General features: G+C 34.8%; 1 protein-coding gene across 2 annotated transcripts in view; it reads left to right on the top strand.

Moving 5' to 3' along the window:
- The window catches only part of eys (EGF-like photoreceptor maintenance factor), a 350,285-nt gene that overhangs the window by 97,860 nt on the left and 225,172 nt on the right, over positions 1–27,253 (top strand). For both annotated transcript variants that reach the window (XM_088610149.1, XM_088610150.1), the window contains exons 22-26: positions 4,408–4,529; positions 11,885–12,006; positions 13,940–14,199; positions 23,590–23,686; positions 24,636–24,743. In XM_088610149.1, coding sequence (XP_088466275.1) covers positions 4,408–4,529; positions 11,885–12,006; positions 13,940–14,199; positions 23,590–23,686; positions 24,636–24,743 — 709 coding nt within the window. The remainder of the gene's footprint in view (positions 1–4,407; positions 4,530–11,884; positions 12,007–13,939; positions 14,200–23,589; positions 23,687–24,635; positions 24,744–27,253) is intronic.

Below are 27,253 nucleotides of genomic sequence, written 5' to 3'. Positions count from 1 at the left end.
CCTGCCTCTTCCTCTGTTACCTTCCACCTCAAATTCCATTACCCTCTTTGTTACTTCCTCAACGTCCCTCCTCATGATATGTCCATACCACCGTAACCTCACCTCTCGCATCTTCTCAACCACATCCACCACCCTACATCGTCTACGGATTTCTTCATTTCTGATCTTATCCTTCATTGAAATCTGCAGAATCCATCTCAACATCCTCATTTCAGTTCTTCTCATCAAGTTCTCTTCCCTCTTTCCAACTGCCAAGCATTCAGCTCCATATAGTAGTACAGGTCTAATCACAGTCTTGTACATTTTGCACTTTAACTTTCTGGGAATTTTCCTGTCACAGATTATTCCAGTTATTTCTCTCCACTTGTTCCATCCAGCTTTCACTCTTTGTTTTACTGCCTCCAGTGTTTCTCCTCCCTTTACCAGTTTTGATCCAAGGTATTTAAAGTCATCAACTTGTTTCAGTTTTCCTCCATTTGTCTCCTCAACATTGGTCATAGTATCTCTTCTTCTCTCCATTACCATTATTTCAGATTTTTCTGCATTCATTTTCAGTCCACCCTTTTCCAGACTCCTCTGCCATTTGAACACTTTCTCCTGTAGTTCTACTTCTGAGTCTGCCATCAGTGCCACATCATCAGCAAAGATGAGTTCCCAAGGCACTTCTGTTCTTACCTCCTCTGTCAGTGTGTCAATAATAAGCACACACCTTATGAAATTCTAAATATATAAGATAGTGTTTGTGTCCATTAATCCTGTTGCTTGATAAATGACATCTACTTTTTCTGAAACCATGTTGCTTATCACTTAGCATTCATTTGCCAAACAGATTATCCTCTATTTTTGTTCATCTGCTCAGTTCTAAGGTTTACTAACCCATGAGTAATACATTCAGTTATTTCACCAAATTATTTTTTTCCATTCACTGCATATTACCATTGTCTTGAATGACTCTTTGAAGAACCTTGCTATCTCCTCTTTCCTTAAGTAAAATCTGGTAGAAATTGTATCCATCAGGCCCTGTAACTGTGTTTATGTAATTCAGAACTTTGCGTTTCTTCAATCTATGGCATATTGTTGATTTCTTCCGTAATATACACCTGAATATTAACAATTTCTCTCTCTGCACTTCTCACTAACTTTTTTTACCTGTACTTATGAGCTCATTTAATTACTGTATGTTTTATTCATTTTATAAAGTGCTTTTTTTCCTTATATTTTCTAAAATATATTTCACTGTGTGTTAATAATAATGTTTACCCTGTCTGTACCCTCTAAGAAGTTATAATACAGTTTTGCATTTAACCTTTCAAGAGACATCAAATGTCATGAAAAGGACATTTTTTTAGTTAGGAATTACAGTATTATATGCATTTTACTAGAACCACGATCTTTCCTGCACTTTGTAAGTTATTTTTGTGAAGAAGAATTTCCCTGTGACCTTTAGGAAAGATCAGGCATGTGAAACAAGGTTATTTTTTGCTAGAGCAAATAACACTTCCTGTTTGTAACCATAACCCTAATTACACTCATTGTGGCATTCCAAACCATTTTTAAAAATGAGATAAGGCTGTGAAAACATGTGAAAAGTCAGCTTCGTTTGGTTGTGGACTATAATTCCTACAGGCTACTACAGTGTATTTGTTGTGATTATTCACAAGCTTACAGCATTCTGCTATAGATATGTCACAACTTATGCAAAGACATACAGTTCATATTCAGCATACTGTAGGTGGAATTTATTTGGTTCATAGTGTCTAGACTATATATTGACAACAATTTTCAGAGCAATCTTGAGAGGCAACCTCACCTAGTTCACATATACCACGTTTCTCTTAAATGGACCAAGCACATTCAGGGAAATTCACAGCAGTCACACCATGTGACCTGACTGCATGATTGATCAGCTTCATTTCATTTCATATTCTCTGTAGATCCCTGTGAGCTCTCAGACGACTTGAGGTTTCATGACTCTGGCACGCTTTCCCACCAACAGATATAATGCAATGCAGTATGTGGGAAGCACAGTGTGACAAAGATAGCAATGGTTTTAGATAGCAACTTACTGTAACATGAAATATCTTGACAGATACTACTTTACTGACAAAATAATGATGTGAGAAGTTCAAGTTCAAGAATCCAAGATGGTGGCCAATTTATGACCTATCCGCCTCTCAAAGATATATATTATGTCACCTAGCTGGCATAACATGGCCCACCAAGTTTCAAAGCCTTGCAGTTTTCAGTTTTCAGAGATCAGCAATATTCAAATTATTTTAGATCATGTCGGGTTCACTATGGTAGACAAAATATGTAACTTGCTGTTGCAATTTTCTCTCAGACACAACACCTTTTTTCTTTTACAGTGCCCAATTTCATGACTTCTAATGTCAGAGGTTTGGTTTCAAGCTTTTGAAAATAATAGTGAAAGAAAAAATAATTTGACCATAGCAATAGAGTTCTAACAACTTCCTTTCTGGCCCCAAACTCACATTTTCCTCCATTTAAATAGCACTTTCCACCCAAATCACAAAATATACAGTATGTGCACTTTACAGTATGTGCACAAACATTTATCTGCATCATATATTTGTACATTTGCATTGTATTAAAAGATACAATACAGAGAAAATGAAAATATGTTTATTGTTTCAACTTCATATTTAAACCTGTCTCAGGGGGCAGATAAGCAACAATCCTGCAAATCTGGTTTAAAAAATTGGAAGAGACAGCCTTTAGCCTACAGCTGGTTTCCCTTCTCTTTATGGATAATGACTGCTATGTAGGATCCTCAGTGGCCAGCACTGCTATTTGCTTCATACCATGAGAATCATGAGACACTCAAATAGGGAATTAGAGAAAAGAACAGGTTGATTTGGATATTACATCAAAATGTTTGAAAAGCTGGTTTTCCTTATTAGTTGGTGGACTTTTCTTTCTTAGGTAGCTTGACTTCTATGCCTCTGGGGCCGAGTTATACCCCTCAGGGTTCATTCAGTGTGACTGTACAGCTTGTGCTGAAGAGAAACCGGTGACTGTGCGCAGCTCCAGGAGTCAGAGAAAGCTATGCATCTCCAGGCGGATGAAAAATGCTGCTGCCACCAAGGACCCAAAGCATTTAATGAGAGTAATAGCAGCTACATGTACAGAGACAGAGTGACAGCATAGATTACGTGGTAAATCTTAGGGATAATGAAGAATCCTGGGACCCATGTGAGGGTTGTAATAAATTCACTCCTGTAAGAACCGCAATTACTGCTGTCACTGGCCTGTGTATTGCTACCGTGTTCCAAAGATGCATCTCTCTTTACATCATTAATGATAAAAGGGAGGAGAGACTGATTATTAGCCCTTGGAGATTTTGATGAAGTGTTAAGACAGAAAGGAAATTGGCACATTTATTACAATTAAAAAAGGGTATCCTCTATGATCAGAATTTCATTGCACTTCTTTATTTATATACAGTACTGTATCTCACTGCAGTATATGGACATATGCATTGTTCCAATGTATATGTTAAATATATGCAGTATACTGTATACACACAAACACAGAGAAATGTTCAGTAAGAATTTTACTAATGTGATAACTAACTCTACATGACTGACTCTGTCTAATACATCATATTATCTCCATAGGCTAGGGTATCATCTGTATCTACCTCTCTGCATGCTATCAGAATATATTTACTGTATATTGACATTCTGTAAACATCTTTATAAAGTTATGCAAAATCTATTTTTTGGTATTTTAGAAAGAGTAGCAAAAGACAGTCTGTTTATAAAAACATATGGATTAAAGGATATTTGAGAGATTTGAGAGATTTAGTGGTGCATTTCAAAAGAGCAAATCTAAGAAAAACAATAATATTGTTACAAAGTAAGGCGTTAACTTTTGACAGAAATGAACAATATCCTGTCAGGTATTGTAACTACACACTCCTACAGTAGGTGTAGATGTGTCACAGATGAGTTATACACAAACGTACAGTGCGATTCACTTTGTAATCTACTGAGCTACAGTATAATGTACAGCAGTGAACAATCCATAAAAATGTTTTATGATATACTGTATCTTGTCATTTCCTTAGATCAGTGCAGTAAAGTACAGTGAAGGAATTATAAAACCATAGAAAACCATAGCAAAAGTGAAACAATTAAAGCAATAGTGCCATCATACCATGGTGCTATGTATATTTCCAATATTTGACTATCATAAGAGATTCCTTTTGAAAAGATACTTTAAAGATACTTTTTTAAAACCATGTTTTTACAAGAAAGACATTGCATGGAAGAAGATTTGGTGAGAATGCATCCTGTTATATGCAGTATAAATGGAATGGTTTGGTTTGGTTGTAACAATTTTAATCTCACAGCAGCTAAGTAATGTAATTCTTTGCATTTCTAGTTGTAGGTGGGTTTTACTGCCTCTGTAACCCAGGGTTTGCGGGAGTGAGGTGTGAGCAGGACATCGATGACTGTGTTAACCATGTGTGTGAAAACAATTCAACATGCTTGGATCTCCATTTGGTAAGACTCTTGCTCTTCACTGAAAAAATCTACGTACATGCTTTCCTGCCTTAGATATATGTTTTTTTTGCACAAAATAAGCACAATGTTTTAGTACATTCCTATGTTGTTTTCATGCTTTTTCCAATCTTTTTTTTCAGATACATTTTACTCACAGTTGTTAATGAAAGGGATGTCACATTCTAACTATTGTTATAAGCTGTCAAGCAGTTTGCATGACTAAAGCCAAGTTTTTCTGCCTCCCCCTGATTTATGTTCTTCTCTTTTTATTTCAACACCCTCCTTGATCCTTTATCTCGTTTTCACTCTCCTTCTTTATCGTATTTTTTCTTTTTGTCCTTCTTCATTTCTACTATTTAAGTATCTGCCCGTCTTTCTCCACCTCCTGGCAAATCTCTTCTTTCATTTTTTCCTCCAATAACTTCATCTGCTCTGGAATTTATTGCCAAAGCATCCGGCTGGTTCTAAAGTATAAATGAATTGTTCTGGCCAAACATTTAACCCACAACTAAACAGTGGAAGATTTATATTAAGGACATTGTACCAGGTCTTTTTATTTTTATTTTTAATTCTCAACAGTCTTAAAGGCATAAGAAAGGAAGCTTAATAGTCATGAACTTTTGGTCACATAAAACTAATTAATCCCAAAAACAATCCCATGCACTTTTTAAAACATCTGAAAATGTTGGCTTAATTTAGCACCCTAAATTTTCAGAGAACAGTATTTTGTAATTTAAAGAGCAGTTTAAGTGGCATATAGCCCATATACCGTATGCCACTAGAAATAGGAGATAGAAGAAAGATGAATCCACATCAACTTGTGTCTTCAGAGTTTAGAAAGCTCAACTGCATTTCTTAATCAAAAAGATTTTCAGAACTAATAAACTTCATGGCCCCTTGAAAACACTGAATGATCTCCACTAATGAAACATATGATTGAGTAAAACTTTTGAAGTCTTCACAGAATTATAAATGTACATATTTAAATATAAAGTATATTTAGTATCTGTAACTCACAATTGCTTTGATGCAGAATGCATAATTTAAATAAACAATGCCGTTTTTTCATCTGTTAAATTGTAAAGCATAATATAACCACAAAAATTCAAATCAAACACTTGAATAAGTGTGACCTTTACATAGATGAAATTCTAGTTAGTGCACTAATCACCTCTTTTACCCAATATTATAAATATTTAATCAGGAATTAATTATTTAATGCATAATAAAAGTAAACAAATGAATCTACAAAGGCATTTATCATGTTGATTGATATTGACACCAATATTTAATAAAAAAATAATATTGTATGTACTTAAAAAATATTTAAGGATATACTGTATGCATATCAGGCCTTGTGAATTTCATGGTAGAATTTTGAAACATTCTGACTGACATGGTTTTGGTTAGAAACCTCAGGATGTTAACTACCTAACTCTGATGCAACTAAACAAAACAGACCGAAAAACTCTTAATGAAGTGGATGATTCTCCAACTGATGCTTGTGAAGGTGGTGCTCAATGTACTGTAAGCACAGCCATGTTTAATATTCAAAAAAATTCAAACACATAAATCCCCTCTAAACTGAAAAGCAATACTGGATACCCAAGCTATGATATGAACAGATCAGCTCTTCTCACATGGCTGTTTGTCTTCATGTGGGCATGCATTGAAAACCTGGGCAGGAACCTTAATAAAATTAATAAAACAGATATGCACTTACTTAATGGTCCTGGAACATCAGTTATAGAAGACTATATGGTCTTCTACTGTATATATACAGTATAATATAATAATAATTGTTATATTATTATACTCTTTGTGGTCTCACAAACCACAAGCTAGACCATCCCTGTATTAAAGTGTATTGCTGTAGTGACTGCTACATTATCACAATGTTGCTACAATTAGGAATGATATTCAAGATAACGCTTTAGAAATGTTATTTCAAAAAGATAAACACTCTCCATCTGCATTTAAATATAATGGAATTGAGAAGGTAGTGATACCAAGGGGATTTAAAAGCTTTATACAGTAGTTGAAAAGGGAGGCCTGTTGGTTTTTAAATTAAAGGTCCTTTGGGTTTCAATAATGAATTAGACTTGAGACTATCTGATATGTCTAGACTGGTATGTTGATTGTATCAACTGTTAACAGTTTTAATGATACCACTGAATTTGCTGAATATACAGGGCATTTAATTTTAAAGTGATCATTTAAATGTTTGATTGTGGTGTTAATTAGTGCTTGGGCCATTGTAAAGTAATACAAATGTGAAAAAAATGTTAATGTTAATGATGTTAATTAGGGCCGTGTGTAAGTTTTATGAACAGGTATCCTGCATAGAAACATCCTTTAATCATCAATGCAGTGTATAATATATATTAATAAATATACATATAAATTCCATAAAAGTAAAAATATAATTTTATAAAATATAAATTAATATTATTATAAAACAATACACATTTTTTAAACAAGGTTTTTATGTGTAAGTGAAATAGTTTTCATTGAAATTTGGCCTTTCAGATGGACTCCAATAAAGAGAAATTAAAGGATGAACCCCTCACACTCAATATGTGCTGTATATGGGTAACAGAGGCCCCACAGCTGATGCACCACATCGTACAATATTAAAGATTTTCTCTAAAGCTATTAGTGCCATGTACACAGTATACTGTATGTAATCCTTCTAGGGGCACACACCTTCACGATCGGAATCCCTCCCCTAAGGGCACTCCGGCCCTTTTGGATTTTAGCTGATTTCATGCACCTGCTCCCTGTTTTGTCCGTCTGTATTTAAGTCTGGTGCTCCCGCTATTCCGGGCTCAGCACTGGGAGACGGACGCCAGGAGGCCTGCCTAGCATCAAGTTGCCCTACGTCCGCAGCTTGAGGGCTTAGGCTGGGGCTTTGAGCACCTGGCTTCATTACTGTTTTTATCCTTCTGGTTCCCTGTTCCTGTCCCTGTTCCTGTTCTGGATCCCGTTGCGTTTTTAATCTTGTCTGTCTCGGATTGGATCTCCCGTTTACCTGGACTTTGGATTGCACTCTGTTTTTCCCTTTTGGACTCCCACTGGACTTGTCAGCCTGCGCCACCCCCCCCTGAGCACCAGATCACACCCGACCCGCCCCCCTTTCTGTCTTCCCGCTCTGCTCTGCTGTGTTTTCCTAGAAGTCTTTTTCCAGTCATTTCCAGATTATACCGTCTGCACGGGGTCCTAAACGACGCATTGTGACACACACATTTTTTAGTGTGATGTCAATATGCTTATTTTTTATTTTAAAAATATATTATATATTTCCATGTATCATTTTAAGATCTCAATTGTGGAATTTTCCAGTTGACATATAAACTTTCCCTCACAGTGAATATTTGATAAATAATGCCAGTTGCAAAGAAGTCCAGGTTGTATTCAAATAAACAAATGTAAAAGTAATAAAAACAATAGATTTCATAAGACTTAGTGGGATTCTAATTCCAGGATAGTGCGACACCATAATTTGTGGATCAAACAAGAAAACAAAATTATTGCAAAATCAATACTGAAAGCAAAATAAATAGAAATGTGCAAACTGTGAGTCAAAATGATTCTGTAGATTATCTTTTTGTTTTGCTTGTAGCATGACCCTGGATTGCACAGATACAAATTGCATTTATTTCTTCATATGCCCAAGGTAAATGTACTCAGTCCTTTAGTAAGCCCTCTTATTTTGTGGAGAACATCTATAGTTCTTCTTGCACATTGAATTTACCACCTGTCACCTTGTGTGCCATAAAATATGTGCTTGCTTAATGATACACCTTTGCAAAAATTGCAGGTAGATTGACTGGAGTGTCCTGTTATATTATTTATGCAATTGTAATGCTGCTCATTAAAATTTTAGCACTTTTCTTTGGTCATCAAACATGTTTTCAAGGTCTGACATTGGTTTATGGGAAAGGTAACAAGCTTTTTTCTGCAGTTTGAAAATATGATATTCAGCTTCACTAATCAGAAACAAAATAAGTTTGTAAATCAGAAATTGGTAACAATTGGCATTTTTCATTTCTTTTTTTAAACAAAAAACATTGGCAAAGGAGGAAATAAAGGACTTTTAAAAAAGACAGTAAAAGATTAAGATACTCTGATGCAACACATAACACAAAGACTTAACAAAGTGATACAACAATGTGGAAAGTATGTGAAGATTCAGTTACTGTTGCCACCTCCTTGAGCAGCTATGACTTCAACTAGATGTTTCCTATAACTGTATATCAATTGTTTAGAAATGTTGGCCCATTCTTTACAAACCTGCTTCTATTCAATGATATTTGAGGATTTCCTTATATGAACAGCTCTCTTCAGGTCCTTCCATAACATTTAAATGGGGTTTTTATTTCTGGACTTTGACTTGGCCACTGCACAATGGAAAACATCTTCTTCAGCCATTCTGTTGTTAAATGGCTTGGTTGTTTAGAATCATTGTTTTGATGCATGACCCACTTTCATCTCAGTTTCAGCACACAAATGCTGAATTCAAGGTTCCCTCAATAATGGCAAGCCATCTGGGTCTTCACTTACAGTATTATTTCACATGCATTGATTCTTAATGATTCATATTTTTCAACTTCTTTAAGTGATGCAATTAAATTTCAATTTAAAAAATCACATTGAACTGGTAAATATAAATCCCTTTGGTCATTAAAGAAAAGACCAATTTGATTTAACAAGCGTATTAGTTCCTTCCACTTCTGAAGGGGTATTTTGACCATTCCTCTAAGAATTACATTTGGATCATTAATCATTTAATTCTAAGTACCAGCATGTCAGGTGGTGCTGGAGACCTCTGTTGAGAATGCTGTGGAGAACGCAGTTGCCTTTGGATTTGTGGTTGCCACCCAAGCCACTTGTCTCACAGCCCATTGCTGCACTGGAATCAGTCCTGTGAAGAGCAACTCCAGATGTTCTGGGGCTTAAAGTTACACAGACAATCTGAAAGAATTGAACCTTATTAGTCTAGAACACTATGAGGGGATGTGATACCAGTATTCAAAATCCTCAGATTGGCTTAAGTGGCCTTTAATAGTTCTGGAGGCTTCCATCACAGTTCCAAAGTGCATAATAATATTATAGATTTGGTGTTATTAAGTTATATTTAAAGACATATTTAATTGTGTGAATATAATATTATGTTTTCTGTTATGTTAATTATGATTATTTATGACTTTGGTCTGATCAATACTGTTATCATTACAGTACATTTTTAGAATTTAAGGAAAGCACATTATCCAATCTGTAACTCTGAAGCAAACATTCCTGGGTGACAAAATATTGAAGGTCAAAAGCTGAACAATTAACAGATATTTGTTTTGTAAGCTTATCTTACCACAGACATTGCAACCTTAGCAGAAATTAAGGTAAATAAGTAGCATACTGTATGTACAGTAAGCCACAGAAAACCAATATTCTGTAACTATGAATATCTTGGTCTTTGCAGTTCGTTCGACCTTCATCCTACAGTATAGAAACTGAGTATGACAAGGTCTCTCATGGCAATCCTTCCAGGTTATTATCCACCCATTGGATTGTGCTACAGAATAAAATACAAAGGTAATCTTTAAAATTATATTAGATATACAGTGTGAAAGGGGCTGAGAAATAACAGATCTGCTTTAGGCATAAAAGCAAAAAAAGATTTAAAAATGAATATGATTCATACCTTCTAGGAGACTGGAAAGTTTTCCTCTTTATATACATTAAAAAAATGTGTTTTATGATGGCTACCCTGAAGGAGATAAGGAATGATTCTTTCTTCTTTCTTCAAACAGAGTGAGGTATTGAAATCCCCTTAGAATCTCTGTGTTTACCACCTCGTTTTTTAAGCAAAATCTCAAACAGAGCTCAAGCTTATCGGGCAGAATTAGAGTCCCTGAAGGAGTTTTAGTAACCAAAATGAGATTATATTTTCTGAAGTCAGAGGTGGAGGATTGTTGTCTCCTGAAGGCCCTTTATTCAACACAGATGTCTGTAGTTGCTGTTGCTGTGTAAATAAAACTTGCTGTCTACACATTGTATATCAAATAGAGTCGATTTGTTAAACTACAATGTATAGCACTAACACAGTATTTACAGCACTGCTTCAGCACCTCAGGATCAACCTGTCTTTATACTAAAGGAAAGTCAAATTTAATTGGTTCCTCTCAAACTAACAGAAACCAGACATTTATCTCACCTATAAAGATTAATGATTATAATGAAGTTGTTAATGACTAACAGGAGGACACACTGTACACAAAAGCAGTGTGCCATTCAGCTGTAGTGCACTCCTTCCTAGCCTTGCACGTTCAGCTATAGTATTCTGTAGATCTGGAACATAAAATTTAAAGACAGGGTTCTCTCATTCCTGAAGTAAAACTGAAAGTTATAAGACACAATCTGCACCATAAAAGCTGTACTGTATGACACTGTTATTGTTAAAAAGCATTTGATTGTAACCAAAAACATTTAAACATTTTTTTTATATTATTGCATACAGGAAGAGTTGTTCACTCAGTGCCAGAAAATCCTGTCATATGTTTACAGGTCTTTGATTGAAACAAGCAAGCACAAATGTCAAACTATTTGTTTGTGTGTTTTCCTTTGCAGTGTGGAATTTACCTAATGCTGCAATTGCTTTTTACCTGCATAAATCATTTCAGCCCCAAAGTACACATCAGGCTATCATAACATTGTTTTGCTCTGTATGAAATCACAGTCTGTGTTGATTCAGTGGTGGTGGATCAGTAATCCCCAGAACAGGGTTTCTGCTTAGTACCTGGGGATTATTTCAATTAAGAACCTGATTATCTGCCTCTGTATGTGTCATTTACACAGGATTTTTGTTCCTGGAAAAATAATGAAAAAATAATATTTTTGGGTTATCATATGGATTTTAAAGTGTTCCCATAAATGTCTAAGTTTTGTTCATTTTGCTTTAAGATTTTATAAGGTCAATGTATTTTTTCCAAAAAGTTTTCTGAGAACTGCTATTTCAGGGGAACAGGATCGGAAATCCACAATGTAAGTGAATTCTCCCAGGAGTTCCACTTGTTCTGTCATATTATCTTGAGTATTTCCAATCGTGGGTGCCGGTATGCAAATAAAGATTTATTTAAGATTAAATAAATTTCAAGATTATATCTGGCTGTGTTACAAATTGAAGTATGTTCTGAAAAGCGATACTACAATGTTTCTGGCAGGATGGATTAAAAAAAGTTTTGCTGGAAAATGGCCTCAGCAAAGACTGTATCAGTTCAGAGAATAGAGAATATAGTTGATTCTGTACTTATTCAGTTGCAGCGGTATTTAAAGTTTTCTTTTTTTCTTTTCCACAGACCTACCAGTGTCTCTGTCTTCCTGGCTGGGAAGGAGAGTTCTGCCAGCAAGAAATTGATGAGTGTGCTTCTTACCCCTGCAAGAACAATGCATCCTGCACTGACCTCTTCAACAGCTACAGGTAAGGACTCCCGGACCTTATGAGTGATGTCTAAGCACTAGCAACATGTAGCCTCTGTCCGCCCGCCATTAAGGTTATAGTGAAAAGGCAACCTTTACCATGGGCAAAGTGTTCTAGGTACTGACATGTATTTTCAGAAACAGCAGCGGTAATGAATTGCAGATGGTAAGTAAAACAAATTAATCAATCCAGGTCTCACAGCAGGTAGTGTAATGCGGAGCTGCAGTTCACTGGAGAAAAGCTGGTTTCTCTCTTCTACCTAATGTGCCCCCTCACTGAGATAGAAGCTTTGGGTTAAGACTGGGGGATGGTCTATTCCAGGTCCCATTGCAAATCAGGACTGTGTTTCCACTGCCACCATGTGGAGTGAATTTCATGAAGCACTTGGCATGGGCCTTTTAGAAAACATAATCCTAGATCAGAGCTTTAACCTCATGTGTCCTAGATATATCTGTATACCGTTTAATACTCAATGAACCAATTTCTAAGATGAGACACTTTGAAACTGTAATAACCTGTTAATCTTCCAGACTCTTTATGTAGTTTTATAAATTCATCTAACATTTTAAAATTGATTTAAAGAGAAAAAAGTCATTCAAACCAGGAAGTTTGAAAGGCGAAATGGAGACACCCAATGAAGAAAAGAACAGGAGGCACTGATACTATGCTTGTAGACTAATAGTAACATCATCCTGGTGCCATATTTTCATCTAGACCTAAGCCTTAGATTCTGTTTTGCACATTTTGATGATAATCTCTAAATCTTTGTTTTATATTCCTATAGGTACTTATTTATCAGACATCTTACTCTATGGTTTCAAATGTTTATTTTCAAAAGTATTTAACACAAATAACACTGCTTCCATTGAATAAAAACCATGTTCGTGTTGGATTGTTTGGAAAAATGAACAAAATACCTGTATGATCTCATCAAAAAGCATAAATCACCGATGTTATATTTTTTTGCTTTAGCATTTTTTCTCTGTCGGTTTCTGTCAAGTATTGCCTGTATATTTGGATTGAATAGCTTTTACAGAACCGATACCTACAGTAACAGATTAGTATAGTATCACTGCACTGGGCAGATGTGCTTGTGCTTCAGCTGGCAATATTTAGCCAGCTAGAGATCTCTAGTGCCACTTATAGCAGAAAGGCGGCTGATGTAATAAAATGTGAAGGTTTCAATGCTTATTTTCTGTTTCTCTTTTCTAAATGTGCTTCTACTCGTCAAGAGTCAGATGTTCCCTCACTGAGACTTCCCTTTCCCTCAAGAAGTCATGTTCGGGAACTGTTGTAGCTGTTCCCGAAAGATCTTGTACCTGTTCCATCCTTTTTAAACATTTGTAACACTGAAAATGTTTTTTTTTAAAACAGAACCTTTGTGCGGTCTGCCGCAGTAAATGCTCAGAACATTTCAGATTCTCTCTGTTCCTAGCACATACTGTAGTTACAATGTTAATGCAATAGTTCATGCAATGCCGCATTCTCTACCCAGTAATTCATCATTTTTTACAGGTATCTGTAGATTTGTACAGCAAAAACCCCCCTCCCCTAGATAAATGGAGATATTTTAGCCTCAGTTTGCATGTTGTGAATCTGAAATGCACCAATTAGTTATTTGGACATCAAAGAACATTTAATCTCACAATTTAAATTATAAATGCATTTAATTATAATATAATTTGCTTTAAGAAAAAAAGTCATCCAGCATGAAATCCAGCATCTTTAAATATGAAAGGCAAATAGTTTGTACTTGGTATAGACAATACATTATCCTCTCATAGAGCATTTTAAATTAATAATTATGTGGGAGATTGGGGACACTATTTTATTCATGTTAAAAATGTGCATAAGCAGAATGATTATTCAACACCAAAATGCCACTTCAAAAAATGAACTGTTCAGTGTTGCATCTGTGCTTTTTTTCTCTCAGCTGTACCTGTGCTCTGGGTTGGAAAGGGGAGGACTGCAACGAAGATGTGAATGAATGTGAATCCAGCCCTTGCCTAAACGGTGCCACATGCATTGAATCTGCCCTGCCAGGAATATTTAAATGCATCTGCCCTCCATTCTTCACCGGAGACTTGTGTAAACAGCCCTACGATCCCTGTGACACACACTACAATCCATGCATGCACAACTCCACCTGCTTGACACAGATCAACGGGACTGCAATCTGCATCTGTCCTGAAGGTATGGGAAAATACAGGGTCTGATTAATGGAAATTTGCAGTTCAATGGAAGGCTCACTGCGTTTCATTTTTCCACATTGACGACTTCATATGAAAGTTCATTGTCAGGGAATACTATGTTTGCCATACTGTGTTTGTAGAAGAAACAGTACATATCAAATCAAAAAGTAGAAGTGATAACCATACTATTTAAAAAAATATAGGGGTAGAAAAATAACACAATCAACTGATTTTAATACAAATCAAAAAAGAAAGGGAAAAAATACATTTAATGACCATGCTGAACAATGCTATCCATGTAATTTCTTTTTTTTTCTTTTTCAGCCTTTTTTAAAAAATGTTGCAGAAGACTTAGCTGTTACTTAGCTTTTCTCATAATGCACAATATTTTGATTAATTTCCGACCTGAAGAAGGAAGGTGTTCAGGCTGATCACCTGCTCCCTTGCTAGAATGCAACCTGTGTTATCTACCGTACGTAATACTTTGTAGAAATGTTATCAATAAACTTTCATTCTTAATCTCTGGATTAATAGGAAATAGTGCAATTAATATCTTTATAGTATTTTGACCCCATGATTTTTTTTATCATGGTGTGTTTTTCTGCACATGACAGTACATATTTGCAGGTGATACACTGTCAGTTTCCATGGGTCCACTTCATTCTGATCACCCAGTGCCTTTATTATCTAAAATTGTTTTTTAAAAATATTTAGTATTTCCATACAATAGTCAATACAAATTGGAGTAAAAAGCAATTAACCATAGCTAAATTAAGATGAGATAGACCCAGCTATAAAAAAACATAGCCAAATAGATTGAAAGCACAAGGAATTACAGTAAACATTTGCCCTGATGACTAGTCATCCTGATATATAGATATATACAGTAAATCACCAACCTTAATTAAAAAATTTAAAATCCACATGGAGTTAACTAGCTAACAAAATGAGTTTTGTTTACTTGGTTTACACTATATTGATTCTGAACATGTGTCCCTTTATAAGACCAAGTGGAATAACTTAATAAGTAAAATAATGCTTATTAAAATGCATAGCACTGTCTTATGTTTTACCTTTAATACATAATCAAGAATCCAATGTAGATTTTTTATTTAAAGCAAACATTTGACTACAATTGCTAAGGAAGAAAATTGATTTAAGTGAATGCTTTATTGTGGTATAACTGGTAAATTTCTGCTTGGGAGAAAAAGAAAGGAAAATATAAAAGTTATAAATAGAGAGGTCTGGCAAGATGTTAAAGGCTTTCCTCCCAGAGGAATCAGAAATCAGTTGCTGCTGCAGTTTGCTGCTATTGCACACGATTCTAGACATCAGGATGCGTAGGTTTGGATGTCTGTTCTGCATATTCTCCTCTTCTGACTCACAGATCTGCCCTCTCCCATAGAATTCACCGCCGAGGGTGAGAATCAAGATCACGCTGAGATTACACAACTCTGGGCTGGATTCTATTCCAATTCCACAGAAGCGTGATTTATACTCATAAGTAGGAGGATTTTTAAAGAATCCATATTAGCTTCCATATTATTCCTGGATCTAATTAAATAAGGTTTTGTTGGCTCCAACCAAAGTATAGTTCCAAAGATTTACAGCTTTAGGCTCATCTCTATAATCCCCCTTTTACTTGCATAGTAAATGTTATAAAGATTAACCGTTTGCAAAATCAACATTACTTCTTAGCATCATCTTTGCTAATTTATTGTGCAAGACATATTATATATTAATTACTGTGATACACTGACAGTCACAGGTGATACTGGAATGTGCTGAGTACAATCTGCAACAGCAAAATACAATTTGAGGGGATGGCTCACACTTAAATTCCAGGTTTTGTGTAGAAAAAAAATCCAATAAAATAATTATTTGACTACTCTTTTATCGGTAATACAGCTACATCTCCTAAAAGTCTATTGTCAGACATACAGTACACACACATACCAATGCATGCTGTACTATATACAGTAGATGTTCATGCTGGGTTACAAGAGGACTTTCCTTTGCAGATTGTACAGTTAAAATTAAAACAATAATATTAACAGCGAAAAATGTACAGGTAATTGAAAGTATTTGTTTAATGGACTTCAGTCATATAGTCAGAATAATTTTGTTTATGAAAAATAGTATTTTTTAATAAAGTAGATTGTGCCGGGATAATTCCCTCCATATGATTTAAGAACATTTGTAATGCTTGCAGATTGCGTTTTTTGTGTGGCTAGACGATAGTACTGGACATTTCATTACATATCACCCATTTGTTTACAAAGAAAACAGAAAGAAAAAAAGAATTCACAGAAAGAAAAAAAGAAGCAGAAACTAGTCTATTTTAGAAGGTTTGAGACCCTAGATACACTGACAACACATTTAGAGAGTTGCTGTTCTCGAGAGTTGCTGGTTCTATTAACTACATTTGTACTAAACAACAAGTAAGTTAGGAGATTCCCCAAAACTCCATACCACATGCATTTTATAGATAAATCAAAAATCACTGCAGTGAATTAGCACATTTTCAATTACTCCTATCAGCTAGACCTGATCCTGGGGAGAATACTATTGAAATGCAATTAATTTTAATGAAATTCCTGTTTCTTTTCTCATTTATGTTAAATTGGCCCCCTGAATCTCTGTGTTCAGGGCAAGTTCATTAATTCTTTTTTTTCTTTAACTGAGACTCTTTCCTGTACCGCATGACTATTTAAATCTGCAATGAATTACATTTTCTTGAGTCAAGATGCAGAGATTACAGACTGTTACAGCCTATCTTACTTTAAATTTGTACCTAGGTGAATGACTTTCTGTGCTGTTTACAAAATTCTAACTGAATTGGAGAGTTCTCCACTATATAATTAACATATTTTAAATGAATAAAAAGGAAAATTATATGTTGTAGTGTATTAGTGTATTTGCTGTGATATAATAAATGTCAGAAACAATAGCTTACATCAGAGATGCAAATGAGAATTGAATATAGATTGCTTTTTAATTTTTTGGACTTCCAATCTGAGGACTTTCAAGGGTTATATTTGTGCCATTTATTCATGAGAGACCGTCATGCACAGTAAGAATATTTCAAGCTTTCTTCCAAAGATTGCTGGTGTTATGGTTCTGTATTGAGTATTATACAGTACATAGTTAGAAAACTATGTTCTTAATACAAACATAGAATTCATTAGTTTTTACTTAATTTGTATTAATAAAAAATGTATGCAATGTCTTAAGGGATTGGAGTTTCAATTTTAGTACTCCTATGTAAGTATAAATATATATTGAGTGCCTGCACCCAAGGGATGCTGGAAAACCAGTCTGCCTGATGTTGTTATTAATTCTGTTGCCTAGTTTCTCCCCAAACAACCCAAATTAACCTCTTAGATGAAATGATTTGTCTTACTATGTAAAAGTGTCATACGCTCTTTTATAGTGTAGCCCTCAATAGAAAATATTAATCTCAGATATGAAAGTATTCTAATATGAAATATATCAGTCCCAGTAGCCTGAGCACAGGATAAGACACTTGTAAAGCTACAGTATGATGCTAATTTACACCGAACAGGCAGAGGGAACTAAGCTGGTCTGCACCGGGACATAGTATCAGTCACAGTTGCATGAGCATGGCATGAAGTTGGTCAGGTGCCCTGAGCCTTTAGTTACCCCCAGTGTGCAATTATCTCAGCATTATCACAGCCTTTAGTTTTGCTGTTCTGCTCCTGAGATGGTCACTTAAGTGTTGTTTTCAGGTGCAACAGATGGAAAACAGCAAACAGATTCTTTTTAAATTTTGCATTCATCAATGCACCTGAAGAAGCAGCTGAAGACACCCCATACTTGCCCCCTCTTCAGATATCGTAATAATTGTACATTCAGAAATACTGAGGGAAAACATCACCTGGGTCCTCAGCCTTCGTACCATCTGTAAGCCTCACTTCATCTTTAAACTTTTAAAAAGCAAACTGTACCTCATTTATATTCTTTCAGAGAATGTTCCAGTTCATTTCTTTAATAATTCAAGCCATACTCTGATTAATACGGCGTAATCTCCTTTATTGCCTTTAACCTTTCTAGTTGCGTAATAATAGAATGCTTTTTAGCCTGATGTTCCACTACAAAACTAGAAATCAGCCTCATTATTATAATTCCAAGGGCAGTAATCTAGCTGCAATCATTTAATCTTAAAAACACAATTGTTATAAAGAAATTGTAAAATTGTACTGCATGTTCTGGCACACTTTGTATGTTATTATTTATGTTTATACAATCCTGTACAGTATGTCGTCTAGATGGGGAGTCGCTTTCTCTCTTGTCCGCTACAGAAACCAGGATAAGCTCTGGACTGATGATCCACTGTGGCTCTGTTATGGACATTCCCTTAACCTACAGTACCTTGATTATATTGTGGGTGTTTATATTCAATGAGAAGGGAAGTCTTTCCTATAACCTACTGTATATATAGTACAACAGCAAGTCTTTCTCCTTGTGTTTCATACATCCTGTGTAAGGTACTTCACACAGATGATAAAAGCTACTGTAGCTGTGCTTCAGGGACATATCAGTCCTCAGCAGGCAATGATGCAATGACTGTGCTAACTCTCTTGTACCTATCTTGTTTTATTGCATTACTCAAGAAAAGTCTAGACCCGGGCATTCCTGAAGTAGTTTATTTAATGGCGCTAAGAAGAAGAAGAACAGATAAAGGACCTAAATATAAGACAGATAAGATAATATAATTCAGGAGAACATACAGTATTAAGACACCAGTGGATATAGATAATCTATGTGTTATTGCTGGTTCCAATCCAGGCTGTCACTAGGAAATTGTGACCTATTGGATAAAGTGGGGTGCAGGTGACTTCAACAGTGAGAGCTGTGTCACTTTTCTGTTGGACAATAAGTATTTTCTGTATGAAAATAAGTAAATAGCTATAGAATGCTCAAAATTATCTCTATCCATGGGCAGATGTGGGAATGTAGCAATTACTTCCACTGAATAGAACTTTTTTATTTTTGTAACACTAAAAAGGTGGGATGATTTAAGAGATTACAGGTTTTGTATTTATTTGCTTAAATCTGAAAAGAAGGAACAAGTATCTTGTTAAAATTATAACCGTATTTGCTAAATATATTTATATAGCATTGCTTACATAACATTATTCATTTATTATGTTCTCTTGGCATTATAAGGTATTACTAGTTTTTATGAATTATAAGCAGTTTTGTTGTCTGTTGTGTTTTGTTTCAGTTGCATCACTGTTGTGGATACTGCCCTACTGCACTATCTGGTTTGGATTTCTCTGCTGGTGCAATTTCCTTACATACACTTCTGAATCACATCTGCATTGTAAAATGTCAAAAGATCTAAAAGTAGTTATAACTGCTTTAAACCGTACACCATTGATTGTTCTTAGATCTTTTCAAATGGTTTATCAGTAACACAAAACATATTTTATATCCTCAAACATATAAAGTTGTTTAGTGTTCAATTAAATTTACCTGAATTAGTTTTATTGACATTGTGCATTAAATGTAAAGCTGTTGATTGGGAAAGATAGAACACTGATAAAAAAAGTTATATACATTAAAAGGATTTGCAAATTCTAGCTTGTACAGTATAGTGGGCCTTTTCATATTCACAGATTCTCCTTAACTAAAATGGGATTCAAATTTAAAAATGTGAATTATACCATATATATATGAGCTCATATTTTCCTTAATTGTTTCAAGGGGAAGGAGTTTATTAAATATATAGACAGAAATGTCAATATCCTATTGTATCACGGTTTCTGTAGTGTGCTGAAAGCACATGAATTCTCCTCACAATGCTCAAGGGTATAATAGCAGTGCCCATCACAAGGATCTGAACACGTCATATAAAAGAATAGTTTAATCAGAAATATGGGGATGATACAATTCACAATTTTCACAACGCACAATTTGTTGGCAATAGTTTAGATTTGAATATTAAGAATCTCTGTCTTAGATATTAAAACATGTTAGGTGTGGTCCTAAAATGTTCTCTATGGTCCTCACTAATTTCATCTTCCCTAATTTCAGATTATCTGAAGGTAAGAGATTCCCTTATCTGCATTGTTTTCGATGTAGTAAGCCGTTCTCAATCCAAAGACATTCAACACATTGAAATCCTACTGCCTGTATTTTGTGTATTCATATTTTATTATGAACTTTATTAAATGGATCAATTCATTCAATAAAATAAACCCAACTAAAATATAAAACATAAAGACATCACCAAAGAATTTAAAAGAGCCATTTGCCAATTCTAAAATAATTCATTAATTTATTAGTGTTATATTTATATCAAATACAATATCATAAATATATATTAAAACTATTGGTACATTTGAACACATTGTTCCGTGGCAGGATGGTGATATTGATCTTTTATTATTAAAAAAATAAACTAAAATTATCACTTGGCAACAGCATTTCCACATGATCTTAATGAGGAGTTGGATCTCTGCCTTTTTCTCTAATTAGTGTGGATCATACAGTAGCATTTATAGAGCATTCTTCAAAAATATTTGAACTAATGAGTAATGTTATAAAATATAAATATTAATTGGTAATAAGGCTAATTACAAATTAATTGTTAAGATTTTAAATGTCTTTTTGTTAAACTTTTCTTTTTGGTATCATTTTTATCTGAAGAGAAAAGGTGAAGATAAAAAATGTTTAGGTTCCAACTTGTCTGCATCCATTACTGCTGTGGCAGAGCTCTAATACTTCAGTTAAGCAAAACCTAACTCTTCTTAAATCGATCTCTAGAATCCTGTTACTATACAAGTTATACTGTTTTGTTTTGAGCACGTTAATTTTAACAGCTCCACAGAAGTTATGAATTGATATACTGCTAAACTGAAACTGCCTAATCATAATTACCTCAGATATAATGACAATGCACGCACAACATCTAAATTAAAAATGCATTTTAAACTCTGAATTGTGATTCTATGTGCAGCCGGATATAAGGCTTGTGTTCGATGCCCTGCATGAATCATTTACAGTGCCCACAATGCGAGTGATATAACTAACTGATGTATACAATTGGCCTGAGGGTTTTTGGGGTGGGAAAAGTCATAATTGGAATCCCTGTCTTATCACTCTCTAGTGACTGTGGCTGACTGGGAACCTGGTGGAAGTGAACTACAGTACATTTGTACTCAGGCTCTTAGTCCACAGTTCTCTCCCCTCAGGCTGATACTCAAATTCAAATTTTTTCTGATCTGTTTTACAGTGAAGAAAGCAGTAGCTGGCAGTGGACTATTCCAAATTGTCTGGGTTTTTTTTTCCAATCCAAAAATGAAAAAAAAAAGCATTGTAGTGCTTTCTTTTCAAACAAAAGTTCCTGTTCTGCTGGAGCTGCTTAAGCGGTCTGAGATTATATTGCATTCCTAATGTGCCGAGACTCGATTTGAGATCATCCTAAGCTCCAGTTTTGACAACAAGCAGTTTGATTTTAAAGAGCTTTGGTAAAAGGCATTTTGCTAGAAGTGCTGTGCAAGTTTTGGAACCTTCTTTTCTAATTCTGCTTGGAATGTAGCAAAAGTTATTTTTTCTTTCACATATTGAGTTAAAGAGGTGTCCTTTGGTGATATATATACTGTACAGTAGGTTCCACTAAACATCTGAAAATATTAATAAAATACGCTGAGTATATTTATTTAAAAAAAATATTATATAGGTTTCTACTGTTTACCGTGTTATGTTTGGGATGCTAAATACTGCTATAGTCATACAGTCAATATAAATTCTGTCTCCTGGGAGTTTTCATGCTTTGTTACAAATATAATGATCTGAAGGACCTATTTGTGAGCTTTAGGGTAAAACATTTGGCGGTTTTAGGATTTTTTAAGAACTCAAGTCTGCAAAACTGGTGAAAGGAATGGTGGTGAAAGAAAACTGGTGAAAGAACAAATGGCATATTTATTAACTTCAGTAAATAATAAGAACCTTTTAAAATATCACACTATGAACTAAATCAGATCATTTTGATTAGGTATTGATTATCAATTTGCTACTTAAGCATGAATGACTTTTTTCAGGAAACATGAAAACCAATTGCATATAAATGTGCCTTTTAGTGTGGTACTTAAATAACTAAATAACAGTATTACTGTAATGACTGTGCTGTGCCTTGCAGCAAGACTGTGTTAGTGTTTTTAAGCTTTTAATTAATGTGCAGTTTGTTTCTTTTTGGTTAGGATACGCATAATTAGAAAAGACTCATGAAGTAATACATTAACATACTGAACTGGAATGTAAATGATTAGACAAATGAATTGAAATGTTTCAATTGTCTAAATTATTTTCTAAAAATATATATCTTTTGTCTCCTTAAAAGAGCAAATATTGGTTCATTTGGCATTTAATTTGTGATGATAAAATTAGGACATTTTATTTAACAGCTGTTCACCTAAGAAAAGTTCTGACATGTTTGCTGTGCTGTTTCTATATAACGGTTGTTAATTTAGATTTTTGGCATAGAATGTAAATTTACCAAAGATTAAACTTGGCTTCAATATAAACCTTGTGTTTGCAAATATTACTTTGCCCAATGCATGAATAATTAAAAAAACAACAGTGGGAAAGAGTCATAAGACAATCACAGAAACATTTGTTTTCAATTTTTAATAAGGATAAAATCCAGTATCAGTAATTTACCATGTTTTTCAGATTTCTGAAACTCTTTTAATGTATCATAAATTACTTTAATTGCTTTTACTTAACTCAAGCCTATTTGAAATATTAATTATGTAATCTATTTTTGTCTACATTGACTCATCTGAATGAGGGATCATCTAAGCATCACAAGGAATAGGTGTCCAGTGCCATTAAAAACTAGGTTTCGTTGAACTCAAAGGTTCAATGCTTTATTGGATGAGCAGGTACAGCAGATCATCAATGATGCCGTTTTACAGGATCTTATAATGTTAGAAGAAACGTTTCTCATCTTAGTTAAAGCATAAGTGATTAAGTCACTTGCCACTAACTCTGCCTCCCTGCGCCCTGCCTGCCTGGTTATGGTGACACTGCAATTACCAGTAATGTTAATGGATGGTACTCAAGTGTTGCTAGGACAAAACAGGAACACAATCCATTTTTTGTGTGTTCCCCATCCTTTGCTATTAAGCTGAATGTCTTCAAAATAAACCTTTAGACAAAAGCCCTTTTCGTTCTAACGCTTTATTATTTTTTTAATGCTTTGAGGAAAGAGAGTGCATGTGGGAGCTGGAAGAAAAGACGTACTGTAGAAGCCACTAGTTCCATTAACACGGCATCACCAGAGCCTTTGTTATCATTGATCCTGGCGTTTCCAGCTGGTGGTGGAACTCACTGATCCATGCCCATCTCATCTATCTTTCAGGATTTGAAGGTATTCACTGTGAAATTGACACCAACGAGTGCAGCTCTGGCCCTTGCCAGAATCAGGGCCATTGTCTGGATGGAGTCAGTAGCTACAGGTAAAGACTGGTGGGGTGGATCGTCCCACATCTTCTTTTTCTCTTACAATATACTTCACGGATTAAATATGGATTAAAAATGATTAAAAATGAGATGAGCTACTGTACATCAAAATATAGGGCAGGAACAACTTGGATTATTTGATAAATATTTTTGTTCTTTTTTTACACCGTAAGCAATGTGTGGCGTTAATTAGTAGTTTTATTTTGTTTTTTAAAAATAATAACATGGTAGATTATCGTTACAGGGAAGAGTACAAAAACAGTGGTACAAAGCTGAACAGCTATTTGTTTGTTCTGGAAAAGGAGAATTAAAAATATCACATGATCCCTCAGGAGCCAGCAAAGGAGACCTTTTCCATTGATTCAAAACCGCTGTTGAGGGATCAGTGATAGGCAAAATTGTTTCAGTTCATCTGTGCTTATTTCTTTATTCTGGCAAAACATGTAAGAACTTGTCTTAATGATGCATGCATGCTTTGAAGTCTCCTTTCTGCCTTAAAGAAAGGGCAACTGACAATCATTTCAATGAAAATAGGACACTTTAAGCAGAAAAAAAGATCTGTGTTTGAAAAGGCTGTGTGCTCATTCAGGATGTAGAACTCTAATAGAGGTGGGGGTTGCTTATTCTTACAAACACTGAATGGAGATCTGATGTTGAAAACATTATTAGCAGTATTCAGACATATCTTAGATGTGTCCTTTTGTCAGATTGCTTACTATTAATTACAAGATAGGCAACAAAATTGAAAGTGGGAAACTTATTTGGGGGATTTTGAAGACCATGTCTCTGACAGACATAGAAGACCAAATGTCCATTTAAATGCTTTTTAATGATTAAAATTGATTCAAGTCTGATTACAGTGTTCCAGCACTAGCACAATTGATAAGCTTTTCTATTTAACACATTTTTATTGTAAATGCAATTTTATTTTTTTGTTCTGATTAGCTGTGAGTGTAAGCCTGGGTTTTCTGGCTCTCATTGTGAGGAGGACATCAATGAATGTGCCTCAATACCTTGCAAAAACAAAGGGACATGCCACGATCTTATAAACAGGTGTGTATATTTCATATTTTTCTATACTTTTATTATTTTTCGCAAAATAAATATATGAATCAATAGAGAACACTTGTTTGTGATTTACTAACAGCAATAAAAAATTAAAGCCCTCTTTGGATGTTCTGACTTTCTTTTCAGGAGGGCCTTGGCTTATATTGTGGATATATTATTTTCATTTTTTAAGCTGTTACATTAAACCACATTATTAACATGTTACACTACATATAAGCTATATTTTAAATATAATGTGCTGGTTAAGACACAGTGGTGGTGATGATTTTGTTATTTTGTTATTTCATATATTTGTTAATTATTTTGCAGGAATTTATGTTCCTGTTTGCAATTCCATTAGTTTCAGTTTACTAGTTTTCAGATTCTCTTTTTTTGGTTAATATGAACCCCAGGGTTTCTCTATTTAGCTGGACAGATGGGCTAATAAGTCCCTAAGGGCAATTTTAGATTTAAATGATTTGTCTCCAGTTTGTCTTCTGTCACGAGTCAGCAACCACACACTTTTCCGAAGGAGCTCCCTGGTGTTCTGGGTCAGGGAGCCTGTGTCAGGCCTGTCTGGAGTGAAGGTGGGCAAGCCCTCTCCCTCTCCAGTCATGAGTACATGAATGAGTCCTGCTGTTTATTCGCAAGACCCCTATTTTACCCATTTGTATGGTGAATGCAGCAACCACATAGTAGCCAGTCTGTTGTAATTAATTCAGATTATTTCTTCTAAAAATATTATCATTTCAAATCATTTTCTTTCACACCTGCTCATTTTTCACCGCTCACTCTTTTCAGAAGGGTGCACTGTATCACCCACTTCAGGAACTGATGTACTGTAATGATGCATGTTTCTTCTCTTACTTGGGAAAGATCTTGTTTTATTCTTCCACAACTCCTTCCCTGTGTTAAACTCATAAGTATTCTGTAAAATTGAGCCTAACATATCTAAGGATCAACTAAGAATTACCTAGAATGGCTTTCATGTTGCAGCTCTCCTAAAAAGTAGATATTCCCTGAATCGGGCTTGGAAATAAAGAATTAATGTGTATTAATGTAATACTTGTATAAAGTATTAATGTGAAATGTGAAATAAGATAAAAATACAGTATAAAGCTTATTTTTTGGCTGTTCACTAAAAAAGAATGTGAATGTGAGCTAATTTGAGGAAAATAATTACAAAGACCTAGATATTAACTTAAGTAGCTGAAATTAAGGGGTGACATGCAATGCTTGATTATATAGTGTTTTTGAGAGCTGTATTAGTCTTTGTTAAACTGTTTCTTATTTTGCCAATATTACATTAATCATGTTGTCCAAAATGTTTAAAAACATAACATAATGTTTACCTGAATACTTCTAATACAAGTTTGTCACTTAATAGTTTTCAATGCCTGTAAATCTATATACAATACATATCTTGTGCTAACATTTAATAGTCTACTGTCTTAAATATATTGTGGGTTAAATATAACAAAAGCTGTTCTTCCCTTGTAAAAAAAAATCATTAGTGAAAGCTACATATTCATGTGGTAGTACAGCCTACAAAAGGTTTGTAGTCAAATAACAGTACCTGAAGGAACAGGCATGTGTTGAGCACAGGGAGAGTTATGCCCAGTTATACCCAGATGTTGAGCTGAACAGTGTCGCTTACAGTCTGTAGCTGTGTGAATAAGTGTGAGCCTTTAGGCGTAAAAAAGATGAGGCTTTGAAGAATTTGTCTGATGTCTTTTTTTAATGTTGAAATCAGAAATTCCTTCAATATGTAGCATGCCTCAAATATAACATTTGGTAGCCATGCACAGAGATTGTATACTACCATTTTAAGGATTTTTCTTTTTCTACTATGGTAACCAAGTTGATAGTCAATCCTGCAATTATTCACTACAATCCATTGTAAAATATGAATGGATACAATTATGGGATTCATTGGACTTTAGGAACACTGTGAGCAGGCATGGGCTGACATACAGTATTATGCTTCAGTTTCCCCCATTTATTTTTTTTATTAAGTGACTGCTTTGTGTACTGCCTTGTTTCCATGCATGCTTCCTGACTTCCTGAAAGACAAGAAGATACAACTCAAGGTTTCTGCTGGACAGTGAAATTTTAATGTAACATAAATCATATTTGTGGTATCAGTAATTTTTCCTTGTGAATTTTGAATCAATGGTTAAAACGGTTAATATTTTTTTGTATTCCTCCAACAATTAAATAGAATGAGGCTTTCCTCCAAAATGCGCACATTGGAGCCATTCACTTTCATTTATACTGTGAGTCCACTGACACCATGTAGATTCAAGAGGAGGAGCAGATCAGCTCTCTCTGATGTACAGTAACAAGCTCACAGAAGTTACTTTGGCCACGTTTAACCCAACACTCGGCCTGTTCTGTGCGCCTATATAGGGCATTCCAGTCAAAGTGTGCACTGAGTTGGTGATGTATAGACCTGCTTTCTGAAAGTGTAGCTGTACTAGTTGGGACAAAAAGAGCCTGCAGTTTGTATGTCATTC

This window comes from Lepisosteus platostomus, chromosome 17, assembly GCF_059453375.1.
Source record: "Lepisosteus platostomus isolate fLepPlt1 chromosome 17, fLepPlt1.hap1, whole genome shotgun sequence".
NCBI classification, from domain to species: Eukaryota; Metazoa; Chordata; class Actinopteri; order Semionotiformes; family Lepisosteidae; genus Lepisosteus; species Lepisosteus platostomus.
This window is presented reverse-complemented; position numbering and strand designations above follow the sequence as displayed.